The sequence below is a fragment of the Parasteatoda tepidariorum genome, chromosome 1, assembly GCF_982258835.1.
Source record: "Parasteatoda tepidariorum strain Cologne lab strain chromosome 1, Ptep-v5.0, whole genome shotgun sequence".
Lineage (NCBI taxonomy): Eukaryota > Metazoa > Arthropoda > Arachnida > Araneae > Theridiidae > Parasteatoda > Parasteatoda tepidariorum.
In genome coordinates, this window is record NC_141755.1 from 128,195,793 (window position 1) to 128,210,391 (window position 14,599).

Consider the following 14,599-nt stretch of genomic DNA (forward strand, 5'->3'; position numbering starts at 1 on the left):
TCACTTGACCGGGAGAACAATTTATTACTTTATAAGGTGATCGGGTCAGAAATGACGATGTCACGCGTGTTCAACGTATTGCATTTGATGAGCTGCAAAAACCGTCGCGTAGTTCATTCAATCAGAATAACTGTGAATTCAAATTTTAGATGGGCATTTTTATGTCAGAAAAGTGACAAAAAGTTTTGGCCACTAGCAAGATTCTTATCAACCAAATAGGGATAGAGTAGGATATTGTAACGGCAATAATTGATTTGTTCTATATGCGAAAAATATGTTTGCGGAAGCACCCAGTATATGTAAAAAATGCATTGAGCAATGAATTAAGAATTCTTTGTGTTTGTCATACGTAAAGAGTGGCGCAATTTCTTTTAATTTAATAAATCGTTTAATGAATTATAGTTTATTTCCTTCCTAACATCCGTATTTCATACATTCAATCAAGAAACATGGGTGTCTATTAAGTGTTCATCTACTATTTGAATTGATGTCAGTGTATCTTTTTAAGGATCAAGATGGCAAATTGAGCCGTGAAGAATTCTGTAAAGGTTTCAAGAACGATGCCTGGATCATTAAAGCCCTCCTCTTGAAATCTCCACTGGCAAGCACCTCTACGACCTCTCTACTCATTCCAGAAAGTGAGACCAGTCCCAAAAAGTCCTCCTCCACATCATGCACGGCTTCTGTCGGCAACGGTCTACACTAACCACCCCTTAGAGAAGGAGCACACCACCTTAATATTTAAGGTTTATTTTCGTGTCTTATGAAAGTACCTTATCTCCAATTTCACTCGCAGAACGCATCCGCTTCATTCTCACAACGACTCCATCATAAACTTTTTAAATACTAAATAATGTATGATTTTAAACCTTTAACCGTTTATCCCGAGTTGCATTGCAGAATCACGTTTTGTTTTATCACGTTTTTATTCGGCTGGAAGCGAAAAATAATCTGCTGAGATTAGACCAATATTTGTTTGTGGGACGTGTTTTGTACATACAATTGTATATACACGATGGGTGGATGAATTTACGTAGAAAAAAAAGGGAGTGTGAAAGGAGGATCTTTCAGATGTGAACAAAGACTCATATTTAACTTTTTTCATTTGCGCGAGATAATTTGAGATAGTAAACAAATGGATAAAAGGTTGATTCAAAAAAATTGATTAGGGTAGCGGTAAAAGCCTTCGAGCGATAGTCAAGGAAATTTTTTTTGAATTCTTAAAAGTGAAAAAATTTTTGTGGTTCTTAATTTTAAAATTAAACAATGCATATTTTTATATAGCAATCTATTTTCAATTCACAATGTAAAGTAATGTTTTACGAAATATTTCAAACAGGGAATATGATTAAGATAGATCAGATATAAGGGAAAAATTATTACTTAAGTGAAAATTGTGTTGCTTTTGGGAAATGATGGGGCAGATTTTTCAAATTGGCTAGTATCAATTTTTAATGGCCTATTAATATCAAATATTTTCATTTTTAATACCCATTCATTCTATTTAGAAGATGCACAAATCACTTGATTCCTGGTCGCCTGTCTCTTTTGTTACCTTTTTTATCAAATTTTCTGCTCGACAGTTCGACAACAAATACTTCATTTTTCAGCATTTATCGCAGAACAATTATATTTACTTTTTTTTATCGTGCTTTTTATAATACCTTGTGTGTAAATATATTCCTTCCTTTTCAATTGTTAATATTCAGTATAGTTTGTTTATTAAATTATTTAGAATTGTTTTCTCTGAAGAATCTACATGTTTATGCTTTGATTCTCTAAAATGACATATTCTAATTGCTTTTTAAAGAGTCTCGTGATTTTGTTTCACCATTTTTAACGGAGCACGTAAGAATCCCTTTTACCCATTGGCAAAATTGTACTTGGTTTGGAATGGATTTGAGTCCACACACTTTTCCAACTGTGTTCCAGATTAACAGTGCAACATGCGTTGCTAGGGCGACCGCTGCTGTTTTTCTTTTCACTAGCAGGCATTTTTAATGTATTTACATAATAATAATTTATTTTTATATTCCTTTTATTGTTAACGTATAATGACTGGCTTGACGTTGATTTCAATATAAATATGAATACTGAAGAAGAACACGTTTTGTGAAACACGTACATAGTCAATGATATGAAAATGAATTCGACGACAAGCATCAATGGAGACAGTTTTTTACAACCCATGATTTGAAATGTTTAACGAAGTCCATCCAGAAGGAAAAAGAATTTGACCCATGGGTAGCCAGTGATCGTCATAGATCTTTTCTTTTTACTTTTGTTATGGTTTCATTTATCTTTTTAATCCAATTTGACCGATCTATTTATCCTAGCGATCTTAACACATTCTTTACATTTCCAAAATACAGCACTCGAGGGTCTTTCTCGCATATGTTAATGAATTTAATCAACTACTTACGGTTCCACAACAGAAATAAAACAACTCAAATTAGAATTGCCACAAAAATGAATGAAATTGGAGATGAAGTCTTCTAAAGGAATTACTTCGATCGGCTATCTAGGTTTTTTGCAATCTTCCGATAGTTAACGTATATAAAACTCAACAATAATTAAAAAATGAACAATTATCTATTTTTTCCCATAAAATAGTAGAATGTTATTCATAAAATATAATTTAACAAGCAGAGGGCGACATTCAGGAAAGCGATCGAGATTTTATTTCCTTTTATCGAAAATTAGTTCCTATACTCTTTGCAAATAGTCTCAAGGAACTCACTCGATTTTCCCATTCCCCACACTTTCCTCCTCTTCCGTTAGCAAATCTTAATTTTTTTATTATCCCCTATGCAAGTAGATTCCAGCAGAAATGGTATGCAGTGGGAAAAAAACTAGATTTGCCGAAAAGGCAAAAAATTGTGGGGAAATCTTTATACCGGTTTAACTCTGTACTGATTAATTATCAATATTCTGATGGTGGATTTCACTGCTGAGACCAAGCTTTGTTAATTTCTTTTAAAAAGTAATACAGTCAAACCCCACTATAGTGAACATGGTTTATAGTGAATGAAATGTTTGCTCCCCTGTCTTGCTGTACACATATAAAATTATTTTTTGTGTATAGAGTGAACTAAAAGAAGAGAGGATATTATGAACTTTTTTCCTTCATTTTTTCTTGTAATTTTGACATTTTTACATAAAATACATATATATATACCGATTTTTAAAACCATCAATTGAGTGGAATGTAGCCTTTTTTCTTGCTTACTTCTTCTATCTCAGTTCTCCCCTCCTTAATTAAAGGCCATCCCTCAATTTTCTTTGCACGCAGGACGGCGAGTTACAAAGGATAGAAGTGAACGCATTTTTTGTGATTGTTTTTTAATCATTTTTGTATTTCTTTTTATGGATCATTTATTTAAATAATGTGTCATAAAAGGGAACAGTTCTGAAAAATGAGTTAAAATTGTTTGCAGTATGGATAAAGTGAACTTCCGGTTATAGTGAACCGAAATTTCAGTTTCTTGAAAGTTCACTATAGCGGGGTTTGACTGTATAAATTTAAGTTTAAAGGATCATGCCTCTGGAGAACAAATAAGTCTAAATAAATAAAACAAATTTTTTTAAATAATTTGTGAATGCATTTCGTTACATTAGTCTTAAGTATATATATTTATATTCCTTGTCCAAAGTGTATTAACATTTTTAAAACCTACTTATTTTCCGATTAATAATTTTTAAAACTGAAGGCATCATCAAAATGTGAAAGATGATTATCAAAGTCAGATAAAACCAAAATACACATGCTTCAAGCATGTCTTTTGTGTGCATTTAATAAATTTCTTGTCGAAAGTATAGTTATTAGAACTTACATATCAGGAATTTATAACTAAGCGAGTAAAAAAAAAAACTAATGGCTTGCTCTAAGTTGGACGAATGATTATCGAAGTCAGATGAAACTAAAATACGTTCGCCACCCTTTAGGAACTATAGACGAGTTGAATGGGGCTAATATACTAGTTATTTCTCCTTTTCTCAGATTGGCTTTAATGATGGGTCAGATTCTAAATACATTTTTGTTGTTTTCTTATAGCTAATTGATATTACTTTGCAACCCATAAACTGTTTTTCCCGAATAACAGAATAGGAAATAATGTTAAGAAAATTAGAAATTTCAAAATCTTTTTTTCTCGCTAGATATTTTGCAATCAGAATATTTCCATGTAAGAATTTGCATCCACGGGGTTTTGTCCAAGCGAGTCTGAGGACCCCCGTGGCGACGCAGCGACATTGTCGCAGAAAGTTATAGAGTTCTCGCAGAAAGATTTTCCTTTTGAAAAAAAAAATTACTTTTCTTTAATACAGAAATTGACACGTAATATTTGAATCACTTAGATAATCACTTTTTGAAGCGCTCAATTTACGCCAACAATAGTATCGTCAATCGATTTCCTATTGTATCTTCGGCAGTTATTGATATTGATGATCACGATGATTTTAAATATCTCGAGATATTTCTAACACTAGGGAAAATTCGAATAGTACATTTGAGTACTTACTTTCTAAGGCAATCATTCTGTCGAATTTTTGGCAGCTATTGCTCTTGATTTCTCCACAGTTTTCAAATCCTATATTATGAATACAACAACCTAATCTCGAAACACGCATTTGAGAAGTCCGATTTGTGTGATTTCGTCATCCATCTTTTTTTCGGCAATGACTACTGCGGATTTCTTGATTTTTTATAATTTTGTTTTATTGTGAGGGTTATTTGAAAAATGCGAAAAAGGAAATAATATGCGCACCAGCAAAATGCGAGAATAAAAAAATTATTATTAGAATAATTATAGAAATATTAGAATAAAAAATTATTACATGTCCAAATAAAAATTTTATTTTTATCTTTTTCGGTTTGTAAACAAAGCGCTTTTGTTATTTTAAATGAGTAACATATATGTTTGTTATTATTGAAAGTATCTTTGCAGAATGATATTGGAGAGTTTTGTCGCAGATAGCTCGAAGAAGAAAATTCTGCTACAGGGCTGAGAACATGCACATACGAGATTCTGATTCGTGTATTGAAACCTCTAAATCTTAATCTGGAATCTTATTTATCGAATCAAGTTTTTTAAAAAAAAGTTCTTTTTTTTTAAAAAAAAAGCTAGTCATTTTAGGGTTAGCCCAACACATAGTTATTAAAAAGTAAATTACACATTATAAAAAATCCTGCAGTAATGACGCAGCATTGATCAATTTCTCGAAAAAAAAAAAAGGCATTCGAAACAATCCTTAATGTATGTACATAATGTTATGTCGCATGAACACTCTATTTTGTGTGCCTTATTCTTTAGACGCTAGGGGATAATTCAGTTAAATATTCTTCTATTTTGTTCATATATATTCTGTGATATAATTTTAATGCTTTATGGAGCAATAATCTATGGATTTTTAACAGTTTTTATTACCTCATTCATGTTATAATTGTAAAAAGCATAAAAGAGCGATAGTAGTTGCATAATTCACTTATGAAGCAAATACATTAGTAGATCAAGGAAAATGTAATTTATTTCAACTATCTTATTGCAATACTTCCTTAACAAATATAAATAATGAACCAAACTAAAATGTGACTTTCAGTGTTAAACATAAAATGTATTGACTATTGTGGTGTATTATAATACGAATCGATCCAATAAAACATTGAAATGAAATTTTGTTGCGAATATTCATTTATTGTAGTGCAGAAGACAAGAACGAAATAAATAAACGCCAGTTAATGTGGTATTCCAAAAGTTTCAATTTTATTACCCGTGAAAAGATGATAAAGAATCTATCATCGGGTATAACTTGCAGCAAATAGATATTGTAATAAAAAAGCACATTCGATTGAAAGTCTGTATTTCTTCACCTATTTTATTTAACACGGTGCATCACCAAAATAATCTCAGTACAACTGTCCTCGTTAAACCGCAAAGGGCAGGTCTACGGCTACCAAGTTGTAGTTTATTTGCGTCACACCGGAGCTGCGCAATGGGCTGTTGGCGACGTCCTGGGAAACATCCCTGAGGATGATTCGGATACATGCCATCACAATTTTGATCCTCTGGAGAGGGGATGACTCCCCCGCTTCGGTAGACCAACGACTAGCACTCGAAGTAGAGCACTTTACGGTAGAACAGTTTGACGAGGACCCATACCGCACACTCTCGGTCCCTATCTGATCCAAGTGGTCACCCACCCGCACACTGACCGCAGACAGTGATGCTTGGCTTCGGTGATCTGATGGGAACGATGTCTCACCGATCAGTCCACTGCGGGACGGTCAAAATTATGATGGCTTCTCTTTGGATCATCCTCAGGGATGTTTCTCAGACCATCATCAAAAGCCCATTGTCCAGGTCTAGTGCGACGTGAATAAATTACTACTACCGTATAGTAAAAGATGCTGTTGGTGTTTGCGTCGCACTAGAGCTGCACTAAGGGCTATTGGATCTGGGAAACATCCCCCGGATTGATCCTGGGACAACGTATATACGTCACATCCCGTTTTACAGGGAGAACTCCTTCACACACTATCCGCCCATCCGCAGTTGGTAATTTTGACCTGAACCAGAGCACGATCCATCACATTCTGATCCAGTACCTCCGGAGGTATTGGTTTGTTATAGGCACTTGGAGGATTTTGTGACCCCGACAGATTCACCAGTCACCATTTTTTACATGGGGACTCTTTTGTATTCAGATTTCAATACTCTATCCTTGATGTACATGGACCACGCCAAGATCCTCCATTATTAGAATTGCCTCCCTTTTCTCTTAAAAAAACACTGATTTTATATTTACCAATATGATTTCCTATTTAACCATAATTACCACTCTGCAGAATAAATTTTTATATAATATATAAACAGATTTATAGTTAATACATATATAACATTAAAATTTGAAGAATCTTATTGTGTCCCCAAAGTATGTAGACCCTCGATATAATATTATATCCCTCTACAACACTCTATTTATTGGTTCCCCAAACTATTGCTGTACCGAGGTTTTACTGTATTTGAATATTGAGGATACATTAACACAGTGTCATAAATATACATTATTAGTTTCAGAAAAGAATATTGATCATACTACGATGTTTATTCAAAAACATATACTTAGAGTAAAAGATTATGAGAAAATTTTTTTGAGTGTATCAGGTCAGTTTTTTTTTTTCTTGAATTCTAAAATGAAGAAAACGGACAATAAGAAGTTCATTGAAAAAGTGGTTAAAATTATGTTCAAAAAGCAATTTTCTAAAAACATATTGAGTGAGTTTTTGAAAAACACGCAACTTTTTTCACATAAAACCTAAACAATTTTAAGAGCGAGAATCACTTCAAACACCACACAACGTTGAGATTGCAAAGAGACATTTACTTCGATTACATAACTGATCAAAACTTAAATATAACATTTACTTAACAACTACTTAAAAACAGTACAAGGACAAAAAAGTTACATGTTTCTTTGTTGTTGACAAACTGGAGGGTCCAGTACTGAGAGTACTTCATGGTAGTATTCGACAAAACCATCTATTTCCACTATTTCTTTTGTTTTATATAATCAAAAACCTGCATTTCATGTTTAAACTTGGCCATATTATTAGAGGCACTATAAGATTCTATATAAAATCTTAATAACTCAGGTGATACTCTATACAGCTGTATTGTTTTAAACCGGTTTGCACTTGTTTACGGTCGTATATTAATGGGTTAACATTGTAATGCATTACGTTAAAAATTAATACAAATTGTGTAAAATATCTCCTGAATAAAAACAAATGACAGTCTAAACATAAAAGTACAGCCTATTAAACTAGTGCAAAACATGGCATTAATTACAGTGCCTCTCATAATTTGATCTAATTGTTACACTATAAAGATATAATAAATATTCTATGTTTATGTAATATTTCGTCATCCAATCGTCAAATTTATATCATTTAACCCATTGGTACAAGAACGTAAACAAGTGCAAACCGGTTTACAATAAAGCTGTATCACCCTCAAAGAATCTTATAGAGCGTCTAATAATTTGACCAGGTCTTGTAAGCAATTGCGATACACACATTACGTGCCGAAGATTTTGGTCGTACAGCAACAAAACAAGCATTACAACATTGTTCATTGTTATGTACACACATTCTTTCCTTCATAGATGAAACACAGTTCGGTACTCAATCGTGAACCATTTGTACCAGGTTTGCAACTATTTCTTTTTGCCTCGGCTTTTTTTATTCAATTTGTCTTGTATTACGAATACGTTCTGTAATCGGATAACTGCCACATGTTTGATGACCCCTCAACGACTTCTAAACTTGAACATCGTAAAATACATTAACATTTCTTAATCCACTCCAATTTAAACGAAAGCACAGTTTACCAAAACAGAAATTCAACCAGAAAGGTTCTGAACGGCATCATTCCACGAGTTCACAGATAATTCACAGCGCAATCACAATTCGTAATGTTTGCAGTCATTCATAGCAAACATGTTACATTGCTAACAATGATTGTAACAATGATGCTTCGAATCAATCAATTTTTTAATCAACAATGTCACCATTTAATTATTGAATCGATCCATGCACAGCTTGCAGTCAAGCCATTGTTGTCCAACAATCAAAAATGTTGTTTAGTCATCAACGAGTTTTCGCATTGTCCCAAGGTACAGCGCATTCAATAAGACAGATCTTTATAATAATAAACGAGATCTTTCTCTAAAAGCCGAATCCAAACACATTTCAGTAACTGAGTCAGGTGTTTCACAAATACCCTTTCATGAAGTGTGTGATAACTTCAGGAAGACAAGGCTCTCGGATTGGGGGTCTTTTATGTTGTGTATTCGACAGTGGATGCATTCCGTGGAGTTGTCTTCGTGTCGTCCCATTCTCCGTCGAAGGACGACGTCCATTCTGATGAAGGGGACGACGTGTACCGTACAGTGGAGTTGCTGAGGGGTTCCACTTCCTCTCTGTGGTTCCGACCTTGCCTCCTGCATGGTACTTGTTCGAAATCTATGTGGAAACCTCTGTGGACAAAACTGCCCCGGTCAGAATGGAACATAATGGCTATGGTGGAAGAATCATTCCACGGAAACGGTATTTCACCTGCAATAAATTTTTTGTGTGCTTAAAATACAGGAAAGGAAATACAGGTTGCCTAAAGCTAAGCATTCAAAGCCCCATATAATAAGAAATATTGCACATACTCAACACATGCATTCTGACATACATACATACCCATACATACACACTGTGCGTATTCAACATACAGTTCCAATTTTTGCAGAAAGCTAATTTTGGTGCTAACAGTTACTATAATATTCTACACTATACCTATAACACTATAACTATATTATAACTTGACTTGCGATTTGCTACTACTTCTACTATAACTTAACTATAACTTACGGTTTATTTGGAATAACTGTCCATCGCAATAACGCCTTCCTTCGATTTCCAAGTAATCTATGATGCAATTTGTTCCGGGCAGTAGATCAAAATCTCTAAAAGTAACTTGCAGACTGCAGAATCCCCTCAATTGCACAAATGTGTAGATGCAGTGAAGGGATGGGTAACCTCCAGGAAATCGTGGAGATCTAATCATGCCCCGTGGGGCGGAGAAGAAGGTAGATTCGCACCCGGATGAAGGCGTAGAAGGTGAGCCACTCGTTCGTGATGATGCTGAAAGAATCAACAGTTGAGTTTAATTTATACAAAAAATAAGCATTATTTCTTAAATGCCTTTACTTCAATTTTTTTAAATATCCCCTCTAACTCTAGTCCCATGTAAAATCTTAACTATCAGGTGGCTTTATTGTTTTTTTTATTATACATCTTTATTGTTTTTACGAGGCTGAAACCGGTTTTCACTTGTTTACGTTCGTGTATCAATGGGTTAACGTTGTTGTGATATTACTTAAATTTTTTCCTTCCTTTCCCTTCTTCACTCAGATGCTTCCCAAAAACACAATTGGTCAAAAAAATGGTAACCAGTTTACAACACAAAAGAAAATATTTATTAACAATGGTAAAAGATGAAGAAAGTTAATATAACCAATCCACCTAAACAATTCTCTCCATCAGAGCATTCCCTCTTTCGTCTTTTTACAACATCTACCTTGATGACATCACAACACGGAGGCATGCAATACGTTAAAAATAAATACAAATAAAATCTCCTGAATAAAATCCATTGCACGTATGTTTAAATGTGAAAGTATTGCCTATAAACACGTGCAAATCATGTCATTTTTAAAACACGTGTCATAATTATTACAATATAATACCTGATATAATAAATATTCCATAATTATAAAATATATCGTCGAATTAGTTCGATCGTCAAATGCATATTATATATCGTCTCATTGATAGAGTAACGTAAGCAAGTGACGTAGAAACAATAAAGCTGTATAGTATGATTTTACATAGAATCTAATAATATGGCCGACGACCATCATACCTGGAGATACGGGAAGAAGTGAAGGAACTGAAGGTGGACAGATTCTGTTTTGTCGTACCCTCAGGATGAACCCTTGTTTTGTGGTTGCGTGATCAGAATGGAAGATGATTACTTTTGTCCGATCAGCCGGATGGAACACATAGTTTCCTGAGAGAAAAGAAAGAATCAACCCTTAATTTATAAATATTTTGAAACAACATATTATAACCCATTACAAATATACTGCAACCCGATTTTCAAAAATCAAGGCTTTGTTGTTGTTGTCCATTAAGGCAAGTGGTGAGATTGTTCTCGTTTTGCAGTGGCGCCATCTATGGTTGAGAATTCGATGTCTGCCACACCCATTCATGCATCCATTTCGCAGTAATGAGGTTCAAATAATTGGAAAAAAAATTTATGCGTTGAGAAACGCTGTCATTGGGAATCATTGGTGGAGGAAAACCAGTTTCAAATCTATGAGTACCAGCTAGATTGAAAAGTTAATGCGGTAGGCGCGCCATTCTGACTATTTTATAACCTGCGTCGAACTACTGACCCATTTTTAAACTTGGGATTATCAAGGTTCAACTCCGCAGTCTTGTACCAACCCTGAAAACAAGCTGGATCGAGCAATAGGACAAACAAGCTTTCCTGGAGGACTTCAATGGAATTAACCCACGTTTGAGTTACATGGAGATGGAAAAACTCTCATGGTTAGTCACAGGACAAGAAAATTTTAATTCGTTTATCACTTAGGATATCACTAAGGAAGTCAGTCCTATCGTCGGAATTCTAATCGATCACTTGAGATTCAAAACTGTTCACATTTTTATCGTCTGGTCACAAAATTGTAAAGCCTTCAATTTAACCAGTGCTAGTAGAAAGCCAATGGGGTAAAGAAGAAGAAGACCTCCTGTACCCACACACGTGACGTCAGATAATAGACAAAATGGTGCTGCTTCAGCTACATGAGTTGATAAACGATAAGTTAATTAAATGAGTTGTCTCCTTCTTTTACTTCACTTAGATTTACTATTTTATTGTAACCGTGATATATTTTTGTTGCTCATATCGATGCATAATGAGTTTTCCACATGCCTATCTTTGTGTTAAGTCTCCATGAAATATTTGAGAAAGAATCTCCGTGAAAGAATTTAGAATGTGTCACTTCGACACAGGATGGGGCTCGGCTTACTCGAAATAGAGTGGAAAGAACAGTTGCTAACAAATGCCACGTTTCAACAGCCCATCAGGACCGCACTACGTCACTTGCAGGCATCCCATGGGGTGAAATAAAAAACTAAACAACACAACTAAATCACGCACAAAACTGACAGACTAGTACCAACACAATTCATAAAGCTAAAATAATTCCCTTTTTTTTATTTATTATTATTTTTTCATCCTTTCCCTTGATTACTCTTCTATACTCTTGCTTTGATGCAGTTTGAATAGGTATCAAATATATTAATGGTACCTATATTAGTATATTTGGTACCCATTAAAACTGCACCCATTACCATAGTACCAAAAGTGCCGATTCACAAAATGAATGAAGCAATATCACTTCTTTAATAATTTTCATATTATTTTGCAACAATTAGTAAGTTATTAGTTTTTATTTTGCTTCAATTCACCAAAATTAATTGAACATCTTTGACTTGCCAATAATAATTTAACTTTTTTTTTTACGTTCTACTAGACGAATTTCATCATTTTTCGTTAGTTTTGCTTTTTAGTACATAAGTTGTTTTTTTACTTTATTGAGTAATTATTACCAGACATCATGGGCGCTTCTCATAGTACCGTTCCCCTACACGAATAAGTACTCTACTTACTTTTTGTTTCATAAATTTAATGGTTTTTTATTCTTCTCTTAAAAGAACTATCGCTCCATTATTCTAGTTTTTAGGTACACAACTTATTCCTTTCTTCCAAATATACCATTGATTTTTAATATACAGTCAAACCCCTGTATAGTGAACCTTCAAGGGACCGAAATTTCAGTTCACTATAACCGGGAGTTCATTATATCGGTACTGCAAACAATTTTAACCCATTTTTCAGAACTGTTTCTTTTATTTAAATAAATAACCAATAAAAGGAAATAAAAAAATGATTAAAAAACAATATGTAATAAATAAAAAAATGTGTTAACTTATATTTTTTATAACTCACCGTCTTGCGTGCAAAGAAAATTAGGTCTGGCCTTTATTAAGGTCTGGAAAACTGAGATCGAAACAAACAATGCTGCATTCCTCTCAATAGAGGGTTTTTAAAATCGGTATTTTATGTTGATATTTTCAAAAATCACCAAAGAATGGAAAAGAATCAGTGGAAGATACTCTCTTCTTTTGGTTATCCACCAAAAAATAAGATGTGTATAAGCAAGGCACGAACATTTCGTTCACTATAGCATTTAGTTTTATATCCTATTCAAAGCATCACAAGTTAGAAGTGGTATCACGTTGATCATTGAGTTTATCTGACATAACGACTGTTTTAAGGATCACTTCTTTGGAAAATCTGTAGTTTTATTTTTTAATCAATTTTCAAGTTTAAAAAAAAAACAGGAAAAATTACATTTTTTAGACGTCATAACGTTTGCAGGTACTTTTCGTAGATTTCCATTATATGAGAATGATTCCACATTAAAATTCTTCAGTGGCTGAAAATACTCTATTATAACACATGTCTTTGCCACACAACACAAACAAAAATAATAATAATAAAATAAAGAAATAATAGTAATTCACACCAAACCTTTCTTAATACCGCCTTCAATTGTTTCGTTTTTTTTAAAGTCGCACGTGGCGCCATCTAGATGTGGCACAGACGAATAATCTTATTAAATTGTAATTTTTAGATGTTGAGATGAGATACTTACGAATGGATTGAGGTGGCAGCAATCCACATAATCTCTCCCCATCTATATCTAAGTAATCTCTCTGACATTGGTAATAGTCTTCCAGGTCGAATGTTACAAAGGTCACTTCCAGTCCGCACACCTCTGAGTTTGACCTGATGATGACGTATCGGCAGTGGGTGTCTGTCGGATAGTGGAGTGGGTGACCTGGACTATAAATGGTGAATTCATCCAGTCCAAAACTTTGGTCACAACGAACAGCGGAGGATGGGGAAGGGAGCTCTGAAAAAGAGAACAAGGATTATTGACCAAATTTTGGTTGGCAAACTTGAGTTGTTATTAAAATAAGAATTTCTCCAGAATTGATGTAGGATCAAAACACCATACTGGTTAGCAACCTTGGTCGCCATACCACCTAGTATTTTTTTCACCAGGTATTTTTCGTTTTTAAAAAAGTGGTATGTTTTCTTTGATCAATTTTTAAATCAAAGAAGAGCCACTCTCTAGTTTTTAAATAGCCATGAAAATCAGACGCTTACAGTTCGTCTTATACTCTATCTAGTGACGACTGTAAGAAGTTTATTAATTGCAACTAACTTGCTTTTTGTGCAACCAACACACATTATTAAAACAGATTTTACGTTGTGGAAATAAATTACGTATGTATGATATGAAATAAAATACGTTTTTTTCTCTCATTTAAGTTCAATTTTCTAAAAATTTGTTATAAATCATTTATGATACGCACAATTATTTTAAGACAAAGTTGCTGATTTAAATCTTTGCTACTGCGCGTTTACTTGAACTATAAGTGCATAAAAGGGAAAAGATAAATGTTTTTACATCTTAAAGTTATTTTATTCTTAGCAACATATCCTTTTATTTTATCCTTTTAATAGTATTGTTATTCCTTTAATAGTATTTTATCCTTCTAATATAATTTCAACTTCCAAATTACTTCTGTAGATGGCGCTTAAAAATTTGTAGTATTTTGTAGTATTTTTTCAGATAAAGTTGTAGTATTTTTTGATTTCAAAGTCTGGCAACACTGCCTTGAGTTGTTATTAAAATAAGAATTTCAACAGTACTTAAATGACTACAGGATCAAAACACATGGGATCTGTAAAGAATTTGTTTTTATTTGAAGAAGAGCACCCGCGAGCACTTTTTGCTAAAAAATAGTTATTTTGTTAGAGAGATTCTCGTCAGCACCGACTGTCACGTTAGATGCTTGTTTATACAAATTTCACAAAATATTTTATGAAAACTGCCTTTATCTTAA

At 33.6% G+C, this 14,599-nt stretch overlaps 2 protein-coding genes across 3 annotated transcripts in view; one reads left to right on the forward strand and one right to left on the reverse strand.

The window, feature by feature from the left end:
- Positions 1-5,672, forward strand: part of LOC107436623 (neuronal calcium sensor 1) — a 30,364-nt gene extending 24,692 nt beyond the window's left edge. Inside the window, exon 6 of one of the 2 annotated variants that reach the window (XM_043051013.3) lies at positions 509-5,672. In XM_043051013.3, the coding sequence (XP_042906947.1) occupies positions 509-706 (198 nt within the window). In that variant the 3' untranslated portion in view covers positions 707-5,672. The remainder of the gene's footprint in view (positions 1-508) is intronic. The other variant, XM_043051012.3, reaches the window with a different exon arrangement.
- A 2,560-nt stretch (positions 5,673-8,232) lies between these two features.
- The window catches only part of LOC107436626 (cubilin), a 59,226-nt gene continuing 52,859 nt past the window's right edge, over positions 8,233-14,599 (reverse strand). The window contains exons 18-21 of the mRNA XM_071178171.2: positions 13,339-13,599; positions 10,473-10,619; positions 9,419-9,691; positions 8,233-9,115 (exon numbers count right to left, since the gene is read on the reverse strand). Coding sequence (XP_071034272.2) covers positions 8,838-9,115; positions 9,419-9,691; positions 10,473-10,619; positions 13,339-13,599 — 959 coding nt within the window. The 3' untranslated portion in view covers positions 8,233-8,837. The remainder of the gene's footprint in view (positions 9,116-9,418; positions 9,692-10,472; positions 10,620-13,338; positions 13,600-14,599) is intronic.